Below are 13,401 nucleotides of genomic sequence, written 5' to 3'. Positions count from 1 at the left end.
TGAGCTGTGTTTTTTTATTTTAGTTTTTATTAGAGTAAAACACTGTCCTCAATCTTTATGCTTATGGAAAAGCTGTTGTAATACTGAGACTAATAAATCACCAACCATTATTAGGTCAGCAGAAAAGTATACTTTCTGCTAAGATGATTCATTTTCAATTTCAAGGTAACAGAAAATATTAGGGTATATCTTTATGAACCTAGGATATGAACGTTTTTCTTTTTTTTCTTTTCTTTTTTTTCTTTTGGGATGCAGCCTCACCCTGTCGCTCAGGCTGGAGTGCAATGGCACAATCTCGGCTCACTGAACCACCGCCTTTTGGGTTCGAGCGATTCTCCTGCCTCAGCCTCCCGAGTAGCTGGAACTACATGTGCCCACCACCACACCTGGCTAATTTTTTGTATTTTTAGTAGACAGTGTTAGCCAGGATGGTCTCGATCTTCTGACCTTGTGATCTGCCCACCTCGGCCTCCCAAAGTGTCGGGATTACAGATGTGAGCCACCAAGCCCGGCCCAAACATTTTTCTTAAGAAGACTGAAAAAGAATTTGGGAGGCCATGTGGTTGGATAATTTGAGCCTAGGACTTCGAGACCAGCCTGGCCAACGTGGCAAAACTTTGTCTCTACAAAAAATACAAACATTAGCCCAGTGTGGTGGTGTGTGCCTGTAGTCCCAACTACTTAAGAGGCTAAGGCAGGAGGATCACTTGAGCCCAGGAGGCAGAGGTTGCAGTGATTCAAGATCATGGCACTCCAGCCTGGGCAACAGTGTGAGACCCTGTCTCAAAACAAAAACAACAACAACAAGACTGAAAAAGTACAATCCATAAATTTAACTGCATTAAAATTAAAGTTCTGTTCATCAAAAGAAAGCACAAGGCTGGGAGCGGTAGCTCACAAATATAGACACAGTTACTTGGGAGGCTGAAGCAGGCTCATTTGAGACCAGGAGTTCAAGGAGGCAGTGTGCTATGATTGTGCCTGTGAATAGGCACTCCAGCCACAGTAATAGCGAGACCGCATCTCAAAAAAAAAAAATTAAATTAAAAAAAAATTTTAAATACCATAAAAAGAATGAAAAGGCAAGCTACAACCTGGGAGAATGGATTTACAACACATATAACCATACAGAACTAGAATCCAGAAGAATGTTTACACTCTTCTTAATCTATAAGAAAGAGACAATGCTGCTAGGCGCGGTGGCTCACACCTGTAATCCCAGCACTCTGGGAGGCCGAGGCAGGCGGATCACGAGGTCAGGAGATCCAGACCATCCTGGTTAACATGGTGAAACCCCGTCTCTACTAAAAATACAAAAAAAAAAAAAATTAGCTGGGCGTGGGGGCGGGCACCTGTAGTCCCAGCTACTCGGGAGGCTGAGGCAGGAGAATGGCACGAACGCAGGAGGCAGAGCTTGCAGTGAGCCGAGATCACGTCACTGCACTCCAGCCTGGGCCACACAGCGAGACTCCGTCTCAAAAGAAAAAAAAAAAAAAGACAATGATATTTTTAAAAGGGCACGAGACATAAACAGGTATTTCATAGAAGAAACACAAATTGTCTGGGTGTGGTGGCATGTGCCTGTAATCCCAGCTACTTCACAGGCTGAGATATGAGAAATGCTTGAACCTGAGAGGCAGAGGTTGCAGTGAGCCGAGATCGTGCCACTGCACTCCAGGCTGGGGGACACAGTGATACTCTGTCTCAAAGAAAAAAAAATATATTGCCAATGATACATATAAAAAATATTCCCTTGGGCACAGTGACTCACGCCTGTAATCCCAGCACTTTGGGAGAACGAGACAGGTGGATCACTTTAGGTCAGGAGTTTGAGACCAGCCTGGCCAACATGCTGAAAGTCCATCTCAACTAAAAATATAAAAAATTAGCCGGGCATGGTGGTATGTGCCTGTAATCCCAGCTACTTGGGAGGCTGAGGTGCAAGAATCACTTGTACTCCAGGCTGGGTGACAGAGCAAGACTGTGTCTTAAAAAAAAAAAAACATTCACCTTCATCAGTAATCAGAGAAATACAAATTAAACTAAAAAATGACAGGCCATTTACCAGATACGTGAAAAATCAGTACAATATAAGAACAAGAGTTTAATGTGGGCAAGAAATTCTGTTTTGTTTACTGCTTTATTTATGGTGCCTAACATACAGTAGACTCCGAATAAACATCTGATGAGAAGATAAGAAATGTAAAGTCAGATAGTATCAAGTGTTGGTGAGGATACAGACCAACGGGAACTCTTCAAGCATTGCTGCTGGGAGTGTAAAATTTCAACCACTTTGGAAAACAACTTTACATTTTTTGATAAGGCTAAAGAATATACACATCCTGGCTGGGCGTGGTGGCTCAGGCCTGTAATCCTAGCACTTAGGGAGGCTGAGGTGGGGGGATTGCACGAGCTTAGGAGTTTGTAACTAGCCTGGGAGACATGCCAAAACCCCATCTCTACTAAAATCTCATCTCTACCAACAATACAAAAAATTAGCCAGGCATGGTGGCACATGCCTGTAGTCCCAGCTACTTGGGAGGCTGAGGCAGAAGAATTGCTTGAACCTGAGAACGGAGGTTACAGTGAGCTGAGATCAGGCCACTGCACTCCAGCTGCGGCAACACAGCAAAACTCTGTCTCAAAAAAAAGAGTATACACACCTCATCATCCAGCAAATATACTCCTATATAAATACCATGTTCATAGAATCATCACCTATGATTTAAAATAGAAAATAACCCAAATGTTTAATAAGAGGAACAAATCAGTTGTGGCACATTCATACAATGGAATACTACTTTACACTACTTTTTGTTTTTGTTGTTTTTTACGGAGACAGAGTCTCAATCTGTCGCCCAGGCTGGAGTGCAGTAGCACGATCTCGGCTCACTGCAACCTCTGCCTCCCTGGTTCGAGCGATTCTCCTGCCTCAGCCTCCCGAGCAGCTGGGATTACAGGAGTAAGCCACCACACGGGCCTTGATTTCTAATATTCCCCAATAAAAGGAACCAGGGCTCCTTAGAGAAATGGCTTTTAGGACTGGGGCAGGAAATATATAAGATCAAAGTTGAGCATTGTACAATGCCAGAAAGTAAAAACTAAACAAAACGACAATGATGAAGGTGTCAAAGGAATACAAGAGCCAACTGAAAAAGCTCCCGATGGTAAAAGCTGGAACAATTTCAGTAACAAAATTAAGTTATACTGGATTATAATACGAAGTATAAAATAAATTTCTGTAAATTCATACTGATATAAACAAATGACTGAATAAGTAAATAAATAAGAGAGATTAACTCCCCACTCTTCAAGTACGGGCTACATTTGGAGACTGTCTTCCAAAGACAGAAAAAGGGCAAAAAGAGTCTGTTTACAGTAGAGAAACCTGACAAACACTACCTCGGCCAGGTGCTCAAGATAACACCAGCAGTGACACGTCATATTCATAACCCCTGACATGGTGTGGTAAGACTGGGCACTTTATCTCCAGGATCTTCATCCCAAAATCTATAATCTTGATCTACTCATGGGAAAACATCAAACAAACCCCAACTGAGGAACATTCTACAAAACACCTGACTGGTACTCCTTAAAACTGTCAAAGTCATTGAAAACTAGGAAAGCCAGCGCAATGGCTCACACCTGTAATCCCAGCACTTTGGGAGGCCGAGGGAGGTAGATCACCTGAGGTCAGGAGTTCGAGACCAGCCTGCCCAACATGGCGAAACCCAGTCTCTACTAAAAATACAAAAAATTAGCCGGGTGTGACGGCACGCACCTGTAATCCCAGCTACTCAGGAGGCTGAGGCAGGAGAATCGCTTGAACCCAGGAGGCAGAGGATGTGGTGAGCCGAGATGGAGCCACTGCACTCCAGCCTGGGCGACAAGAGTGAAACTCTGTCTCAAAAAAAAAAAAAAAAAAACTGTAGACACCTAAATACTTTTTCCTAATTCCTGCTAGAATTCTTGGTTGACATAATCATTATTATTATTATTTTTTTTTTGGAGACAGTCTCTCTCTGTCACCCAGGCTGGAGTGCAGTGGCACAATCTCAGCTTACTGCAACCTCTGCCTCCTGGGTTCAAGCGACTCTCTTGCCTCAGCTCCCCAAGCAACTGGGACTACAGGTGACCACCACCACACCCAGCAAATTTTTTGTATTTTTAATAGAGACACAGTTTCACCATGTTGGCCAGGCTGGTCTTGAACTCCTGATCTCAGGTGATCCACTGGCCTCGGCCTCCCAAAGTGCTGGGGTTACAGGTGTGAGCCACCATGAACAGCTGACATCATTGGTTTTTAAAATTTATTCATTCAACAAATATTTGTTGAGCACCTGCTCCATCCTAAGTACTATTCTAGGCAGCAGGAACACAGGAGCCAAAAATACAAGGTCTCCATCCTCCCACAGCTTACACTGTGGTAGAAGAAAAGTGAAATAAATAGGAGCAATGTGATACAAGAAATAATCTGAGAAGCATGCAAAGACCAGGACACAAAATAGTCCAAAATAAGGAATTTATATTTTATTTCCAGTGCAATAGAATGCCACTGAAGGATCTTCTTTGAGGAGGATACGAAAATGTATATTTAAAAAATTGGCCTTGATACTTATCTACTTATAGCAGCTTTCTTCAGTCACTAAAAACTGGAAAAAAACTAAATGCCCATAAACAGGTGAATGAATACACAAATTGCAGTCTCTCTATACACTGGAACACTACTCAGCAAGGAGAAGGAATGGACTAACTGATAGGTTCAACAACAAGAATGAATCTCAAAAGCACTAGGCTAAGCAAAAGAAGCCAGGTCGGGTAGTGGCTCATGCCTGTAATCCCAAAACTTTGGAAGGCCAAGGTGGGAGGGCTGTGTGAGGTCAGGAGTTCAAGACCAGCCTGGGCATGAAGAGCCAGATTCCACCCCCATAAAAATTTTCTAAAAATTAGCCAGGCCTGGCCAGGCACAGTGGCTCACGCCTGTAATCCCAGCACTTCGGGAGGCTAAAGTGGGTGGATCACAAGGTCAGGAGTTCAAGACCAGCCTGGAAAAGTCAGTGAAACCCCGTCTCTACTAAAAATACAAACATTAGCCGGGCATGGTGGTGGGCACCTGTAATCCCAGCTACTCGGGAGGCTGAGGCAGAGAATCGCTTGAACCCAGGAGGCAGAGGTTGCAGTGAGCCAAGATCATGCCACTGTACTCCAGCCTGGCGACAGAGCGAGACTCCATCTCAGAAAAAAAAAAAAAAAAGAGCTAGGCCTGGTGGCACATGCCTGTCATCCCAGTTATTCAGGAGGCTGAGATGGGAGGACACTTGAGCCCAAGAGCTGGAGGCTGCACTGAGCAAGAACTGTGCAACTGCACTCCAGCCTGGGCAACTGAGGAAGATTCTGTCCCTTCAAAAAACAAAACAAACCAAAAAGGAGAGCCAGATTCAAAAGGCTACACATCATATCACATGATTTCATTTGTTACAGAAATCCCATCAGCAGCTGCCAGAGATAAGGGGGGGAGACTGAGTACACAGAGGCACCAAGGAACTCTTTGGAGTGATGGAAACATTCTACATCATGATTACAGCAGTGGTTACATGACTACATCCATTTATCAAAACCCAACAGCCTCTACAATTATACCTGCATAAACCTGGATTAAAAAAAAAAAAGTCACTCTGGCTATACGGAAGATAAAATGGAAGAGGGAAACGCTAGCGTGCAGGAAGAGTTTTTTCCAAGTATGTTCAGCTGCTTTGGACATACAGAGCTCGATTTTCTCGCAGATCCTGAAGTGGAGACACGAAGTAGGCAGCTACCGTGCGTCTGCGGTTCTTCTCTTCAACACAGGAGCCATCCACCGCAGCGCTTTTGCACATATCATTAGGTTAGCCTTGTAATTGCACATTCCAGCATCTTACCTTTCCTTGAGAGTGAAAACTAATCTCCACACTTCTCAGTACTCCGAACTGTACTTTCCAATATCGTAGCCACTAGCCACAGCGACTATTTAAATGGCAATTAAAATGTCATAAAATTGAAAATACATCTGTCACACACTAGCCCCATTTCCATCATCACTAGAAGGTCTACAAAACAGTATTGCTCTGGAAGATTACCTCTTACTTGTGTATTTGTGTGTGTGTGCGTGTTTTTTTTTTTGTTTTTTTTTGGAGACAGAGTCTTGCTCTTGTCACCCAGGCTGGAGTGCAGTGGCACGATCTCGGCTCACTGCAACCTCCGCCTCCCAGCTTCAAGCGATTCTTTTTTTTTTTTTTTTTTTTTTTGTATTTTTTAGTAGAGACGGGGTTTCACCATGTTAGCCAGTATGGTCTCGATCTCCTGACCTCGTCATCCGCCCGTCTCGGCCTCCCAAAATGCTGGGATTACAGGCTTGAGCCACCGCGCCCGGCCAAGCTTCAAGCGATTCTTCTGCCTCAGCCTCCAGAGTAGCTGGGATTACAGGCACGCGCCACCATGCCCGGTTAACGTTTTTTGTATTTTTAGTAGAAACAGGCCTTCACCATGATAGCCAGGCTGGTCTCGACTCCTGACCTCAGGTGATCCGCCTGCCTTGGCCTCCCAAAGTGGTGGGATTACAGGCGTGCGCCACCGTGCCCGGCCTAAGTGTTCTTATGGTGCTAACACTCGTTGATGCCAGGAACCACTTCACAGTAGTTGCCAAGCAGCACAGGTTCTTCATTATTAATTAGTGACAGGAATATCCCAAAGCATTGTTTTATAAAGTAAATGGCACTTCTATAATCTATAAAAAACACTTTCACACTTCAGACTGGGGTATTCCTCTGAAAAATCTAAGTCTTCTTTTTTTTTTGAGACAGAGTTTCGCTCTTGTTGCCCAGGCTGGAGTGCAATGGTGCGCTCTCGGCTCGCTGTAACCTCCGCCTCCCAGGTTCAAGCGACTCTCCTGCCTCAGCCTCCCAAGTAGCTGGAATTACAGGCACCCGCCACCACGCCTAGCTAATTTTTGTATTTTTAGTAGAGACGGGGTTTCACCATGTTGGCCAGGCTGGTCTCAAACTCCTGACCTCAGGTGATCCACCTGCCTTGGCCTCCCAAAGTGCTAGGATTACAGGCATGAGCCCACACCCAGCCAAAAAATCTAAAAGTTTTAATTTTTAAAAATTATTTTCAGGCCGGGCGCGGTGGCTCAAGCCTGTAATCCCAGCACTTTGGGAGGCTGAGACGGGCGGATCACGAGGTCAGGAGATCGAGACCATCCTGGCTAACACGGTGAAACCCCGTCTCTACTAAAAAATACAAAAAACTAGCCGGGCGAGGTAGCGGGCACCTGTAGTCCCAGCTACTCGGGAGGCTGAGGCAGGAGAATGGCATAAACCCGGGAGGCGGAGCTTGCAGTGAGCTGAGATCCGGCCACTGCACTCCAGCCCGGGCGACAGAGCGAGACTCCGTCTCAAAAAAAAAAAAAAAAAAAAATTATTTTCAGACCAGGTGTAATGGCTCACATCTGTAATGCAGCACTTTGGGAGGCTGAGGCAGACAGATCACTTCAGGTAAGGAGTTCGAGACCAGTTCGAGACCAGCCTGGTCAATATGGCGAAACCCTATCTTTACTAAAAATATAAAAATTAGCCAGGTGTGGTGGGGCACACCTGTAATCCCAGCTACTCAGGAGGCAGGAGAAGCACTTGAACCTAGGAAGCAGAGGTGGCAGCAAGCCAAGATCACGCCACTGCACTCTAGCCTGGGCAACAGAGTGAGACTCCGTCTCAAAAATAAAAAAAATTTACATTTTTAGGCCAAGGTGGGAGGATCACTTGAGCTCAGGAGTCTGAGACCAGCCTGAGCAACACGGTAAAAGCCCCATCTCTACAGAAAAACACACAAAAAATTGCAGGGCCTGGTGGTGTGCACCTGCATTCGCAGCTACTCAGGAGACTGAGGTGGGAAGATCACTTGATACCATAAGGTTGAGGCTGGCCGGGCGCGGTGGCTCACGCCTGTAATCCCAGCACTTTGGGAGGCCGAGGCAGGTGGATCACGGGGTCAGGAGATGGAGACCATCCTGGCTGGCACGGTGAAACCCCATCTCTACTAAAAAATATGAAAAATTAGCTGGGCGTGGTGGCAGGTGCCTATAGTCCCAGTACAGTAGTGAAATCTTGGCTCACTGCAACCTCTGCCTCCCAGATTCAAGCAATTCTCCTGCCTCAGCCTCCCAAGTAGCCGGGATTATAGGTGCACACCACCACAGCCGGCTAATTTTTGTATCTTTAGTAGAGACAGGGTTTCACCATGTTGGCCAGACTGGTCTCAAACTCCTGACCTCAGGTGATCTGCCCACCTCAACCTCCCAAAGTGGTGGGATTACAGGTGTGAGCCACCACGCCTGGCCATATATGTATATTTTTTAGGCCAGGCACAGTGGCTCAGGCCTGTAATCCCAGCACTTTGGGAGGCTGCACCAGGAGAATCGCTTGAACCCAGGAGTTCAAGACCACCTGGGCAAGATACAGAGGCTCCTATTTCTATTTAAAAAAAAAAAAATGCAAAATGAAAGAAATTTTTATATTTTCATTAGAAACTTTAAATAAAATTATTATTTAAAAGATGTAGAGTGGGCCGGGCGCGGTGGCTCAAGCCTGTAATCCCAGCACTTTGGGAGGCCGAGACGGGCGGATCACGAGGTCAGGAGATCGAGACCATCCTGGCTAACCCAGTGAAACCCCGTCTCTACTAAAAAGTACAAAAAGCTAGCCGGGCGAGGTGGCGGGCGTCTGTAGTCCCAGCTACTCGGGAGGCTGAGGCAGGAGAATGGCGTAAACCCGGGAGGCGGAGCTTGCAGTGAGCTGAGATCCGGCCACTGCACTCCAGCCCGGGCGACAGAGCGAGACTCCGTCTCAAAAAAAAAATAATAAAATAAAAAAATAAATAAAAGATGTAGAGTGTTTTGAAAAGTTTATTGTTCCTATTCAGAAAGGCATTATGAAGAGTTTTAACTTTTTCTTTCTACATTAACAAAATAGTTAATAAAATGGGTTCCTGCCGGGCGCGGTGGCTCAAGCCTGTAATCCCAGCACTTTGGGAGGCCGAGACGGGCGGATCACGAGGTCAGGAGATCGAGACCATCCTGGTTAATACGGTGAAACCCCGTCTCTACTTAAAAATACAAAAAACTAGCCGAGCGACGAGGCGGGTGCCTGTAGTCCCAGCTACTCGGGAGGCTGAGGCAGGAGAATGGCGTAAACCCGGGAGGCAGAGCTTGCAGTGAGCTGAGATCCGGCCACTGCACTCCAGCCTGGGTGGCAGAGCAAGACTCCGTCTCAAAAAAAATAAATAAATAAAATAAAATAAAATAAAATAAAATGGGTTCCTGCCCCTTCCAATCATCACCAGAATCACCCACAAAACCATGCTAATTCACATAAATTAGCATGTAAACAGAGAAATCAGAACAAAAAAAACAGAAACTCCCATAAGCCAGTAAAATTACCCAATTTACTTTGTTCGCTTACTATGACAACTGCTGTTGAGATTTAATTATTTGCTACAACTTCATAGCATCCTAATATATGTGTCAGCACTCTCTCTGCAGGTCTCTTCAATTACATCTCTATAAAGAGGCAGGGGTGAGACTACCTGGGTTTCTGTGAGAATTAAAGGGTTTGCAGATTAGTAGCTTCCAAATTAGCAGGCTTAGAGGCATGATACACGATTCTATTTTGTCCTAGTCCCCAATGAAAGCAATTAACAAGAAAGGAAACAGGAATACAGTTCCTTTTCCCTAGGAGTCTGGCGCCTCTCTAGGGAGAGCAGGACTCATGGAGACTCCGTGCTGACAGTACTTGGAGATCCTTAATCCAAATGCTACTGCTCAAATTCTCAGTGGAGGCTACTGATCAGAGGGCACCACAGAGCAAACTGGTAGGTAGCTCCTCCACTCACTCATCCTCTGGCAAAAGACAGGATGGGGTTTTGGAAAGAAGAAACCACACCACCCACTTGTACTAATCCAGATCTCCTTCAGTATCAACCTCCTGTGCCTGGCACAGTATATACCTGATGGGAGCTCAGTAAATCCTTGTTGAATAAATGAGTGAATAAAAGTGTGGCACACAGAAGGTATTCGATAAATATTAGTTGAATAAATGAAGAGAATGGCCAGGCACAGTGGGTCACACCTGTAATCCTATCATTTTGGGAGGCCAAAGTGGGAGGATCGCCTGAGGCCAGCAGGTCAAGACCAACCTGGGCAATACAGCGAGACCCTGTCTCTACAAAAAATAAGTAAATAGGCCAGGGGCAGTGGCTCACACTTGTAATTCCAGCACTTTGGGAGGCCAAGGAAGGCAGATCACTTGAGGCCAGGAGTTCAAGACCAGCCTGGCCAACATAGTGAAAGCCCGTCTCTACAAAAAACACAAAAATTAGCCGGGCATGGTGGCACGCACCTGTAATTCCAGCTACTCGGGAGGCTGAGACACAAGAATCATTTGAACCTGGGAGGCAGAGGTTGCAGTGAACCAAGATCATGCCACTACACTACAGCCTGGGTCATAGAGCAAGACTCTGCCTCAAAAAATAAAAATAAAAAAGGTAAATAAATTGAAAGAGAATCACTCTTTCAATTTCAAATAAATTGAAAACTGAAGAGAATCACCAAGACACTGTCCTAGGTACTGGGGAAGAGGGGATGTATATGACAGGTTCAGAGCTACCCACCATGAGTAAAGCAGTCTAATGAGCTAAACCAGGGCTCTGGGGTCAGATCCAGCATCCAAATCCCAATGGCACTGGCCACATTATAGGAAGCCTTAGCCAAGTCACTGGGATCCACTTCTGGAAAAAAGGAATAACACCTACTTACCTTGCATGGTTATTGTATGAATCAGAAAAAGATATAGATAAAGCGCCTCGAAGGAGGCCTGGCATATGGAAGACATGGCAAAGAAAAAACGATAAAACTCTCTAGTAAGTGCTAACATTTCTTGAGGGTTACCACGCACACTTCACTGTGCCACATATCCTAAACATATGACCACATAAAATCTTCACTCGAGCCTGTGCTCAGTGGATCACACCTGTAATCCCGACACTTTGGGAGGCTGAGGCGGGGGGTCACTTGAGTTCAGAAGTTCCATACCAGCCTGGACAACATAGGAAGACCCCGTCTCCACAAAAAAATGAAAAATTTAGGCGGAAGTGGTGGCGTGCGCCTGCAGTCCCAGCTACTGGGGAGGCTGAGGTGGGAGGATAGTTTGAGCCTGGGAGGTCAAGGCTGAAATGAGCAGTGATTCCCGCCTCAGCACTCAAGCCTGGGTGACAGAGCGAGACCCTGTCTCAAATAAAATAAAATAGAAAATTAAAAAATAAAATATTTAGGCCAATCTTGTAAGTACGACGATCTCCCTTCTACAGGTGAGAAAACTAACGTGTAGGAAGTGATGACAGGGTAGGGGTTGCGGGATTCGAACTCGGGCAACACGTGCAGTGTCGCTCCTATCCACTACACGGTATTTTCCACTCTGATGGCATTAAGACCCACTTTATCGCGTAGACACTGCAACAGGCACTTTGCAAACAGTGTTTCAACTAATTCACCCCAACAGGGTTAAAAGTCCACGCAGCTGAAGCTCTAAGGAGTCTCGCGACTTGCTTGAAGTCGCCAAACGCGGCTAGGGCCTCGGGGAGCCGTCACCCCCTCGCTCCGCACCCTGATCATGGGAAACCTCTCCTCAGCACTCACGGTGCGCAGTCTCTGCCTCAGTGTCCCAAGGCGGACCCCACTCCCCTACCCGCGTGGAGAGCCCCGAAACTCCGTCCGTGCCCGCCCCGATTGCCCCCGATGGCTCCCGATGGTCTTCTTCCCTCTCCCGCCCGGTCTAAGAGGTCGGGTCAGCCCGCCCACCTCCTCAGTTCGGGGCCGAGGGTCTCCCCGTAGCCCCCGGGACGGAAGCAGCCGCGTGGGGGAGGGGAAGCGGGGAGGACGCATGCCCAGACGGCTCCACTCGGCCTCCAGCTCACCTGGGAGTCACGAAACTCTACAACCACGTTCTCGCTGCTCCATCGCGCCGCCATCTCCCCCGCCCGGCCGCCGCGGCCCCAGGACGGAGCCCTCCCACCCCGCGGTTCCCAGTATCCCGGGACCGTGCGCCCCACACAGCCGGAGAATCAGCCCGGACACGCCCCGTACCCCGGTTGCTCCTGAACGCAAGCCATTGGTTGACCCAAGCACAGGCTCCGCCCCTTCTTCCTGGCTCCTCCAATTGCTGCACCTCGCCTGCCACAAACAGGCACGCCCTCGCTCACTTCCGTCACTCGGTTTGAGTCACCAAAGCTCCTCGCGGTTGCGGGCACTCCCCCTACCGCGAGCTCTGCCGGGAGTTGTAGTCCAAGCTCGAGTAAGCGTGGGTGACCCGGGCTCGCAGGTTTGGGTGAGGTTCCTGTTGTCCTCACTAGCTCCTCGCTGGAGTCCCCAGCATTCGTTCAGACCCAGTCTACAAATCAAAATCAACGTTCGGGGCGGGTGCGGTGGCTCACGCCTGTAATCCCAGCACTTTGGGAGGCCTAGGTCAGGAGTTCAAGACCAGCCTAATCAACATGGTGAAACCACGTCCCTACTAAAAATACAAAAATTATAGCCGGGCGCGGTGGCAGACACCTGTAATCCCAGCTACTCGGGAGGCTGAGGCAGGAGAATCACTTGAACTCGGAGGGCGGAAGTTGCAGTGAGCCGAGATCACACCACTGCACCCCAGCCTGGGCGACAGAGTGAGACTCGTCTCAAAAAAAAAAAAAACAAATTAGCCGGGTGCGGTGGCGGGCGCCTGTAATCCCAGCTACTTGGGAGGCTGGGACAGGAGAATAGCTTGAACCAGGGAGGCGGAGATTGCAGTGAGCCGAGATCGCACCATTGTACTCCAGCCTGGGTGACAACAGCGAGACTCCGTCTGGGGGGGAAAAAAAATCAACGTTCGTGCAAACAGAATATACCTCTTCTCCTTATGCCTATCCCGATTCCCATGGAGATATGTTAAAGTCTGAATGTGCAATGTATTGTTTCATACAATACAGCAGCGCCTCCGGTAACAATGAAGGTAGATTTAATTGTGAGAATCCAGCTGTTTTCTTGATCCAATGCTCTACCTCTGAGCTATACCCCCTCCAACAATCCAGCTCTTTTTTTTTCTTTTCTTTTCTTTTCTTTTCTTTTTTTTTTTTTGAGACGTAGTCTCGCTTAGTCGCCCAGGCTGGAGTGCAGTGGCGCGATCTCCGCTCACTGCAAGCTCCGCCTCCCGGGTTCACGCCATTCTCCTGCCTCAGCCTCCCGAGTAGCTGGGACTACAGGTGGCCGGCACTACACCTGGCTAATTTGTTTGTATTTTTAGTAGAGACGGAGTTTCACCGTGTGAGCCAGGATGG

The 13,401-nt window shown here is 47.3% G+C and overlaps 1 protein-coding gene across 1 annotated transcript in view; it reads right to left on the bottom strand.

The window, feature by feature from the left end:
- WDR59 (WD repeat domain 59) overlaps positions 1-12,186 on the bottom strand; it is a 117,011-nt gene extending 104,825 nt beyond the window's left edge. Inside the window, 1 exon segment of the mRNA XM_010382963.2 lies at positions 12,004-12,186. Within this exon segment, the coding sequence (XP_010381265.2) occupies positions 12,004-12,057 (54 nt within the window). The 5' untranslated portion in view covers positions 12,058-12,186.
- Between the last annotated feature and the right edge of the window lie 1,215 nt (positions 12,187-13,401).

Source organism: Rhinopithecus roxellana, chromosome 20 (assembly GCF_007565055.1).
Source record: "Rhinopithecus roxellana isolate Shanxi Qingling chromosome 20, ASM756505v1, whole genome shotgun sequence".
Lineage (NCBI taxonomy): Eukaryota > Metazoa > Chordata > Mammalia > Primates > Cercopithecidae > Rhinopithecus > Rhinopithecus roxellana.
Note: the sequence above shows the minus strand (reverse complement) of the source record. Positions and strands in the feature narration are given on the sequence as shown.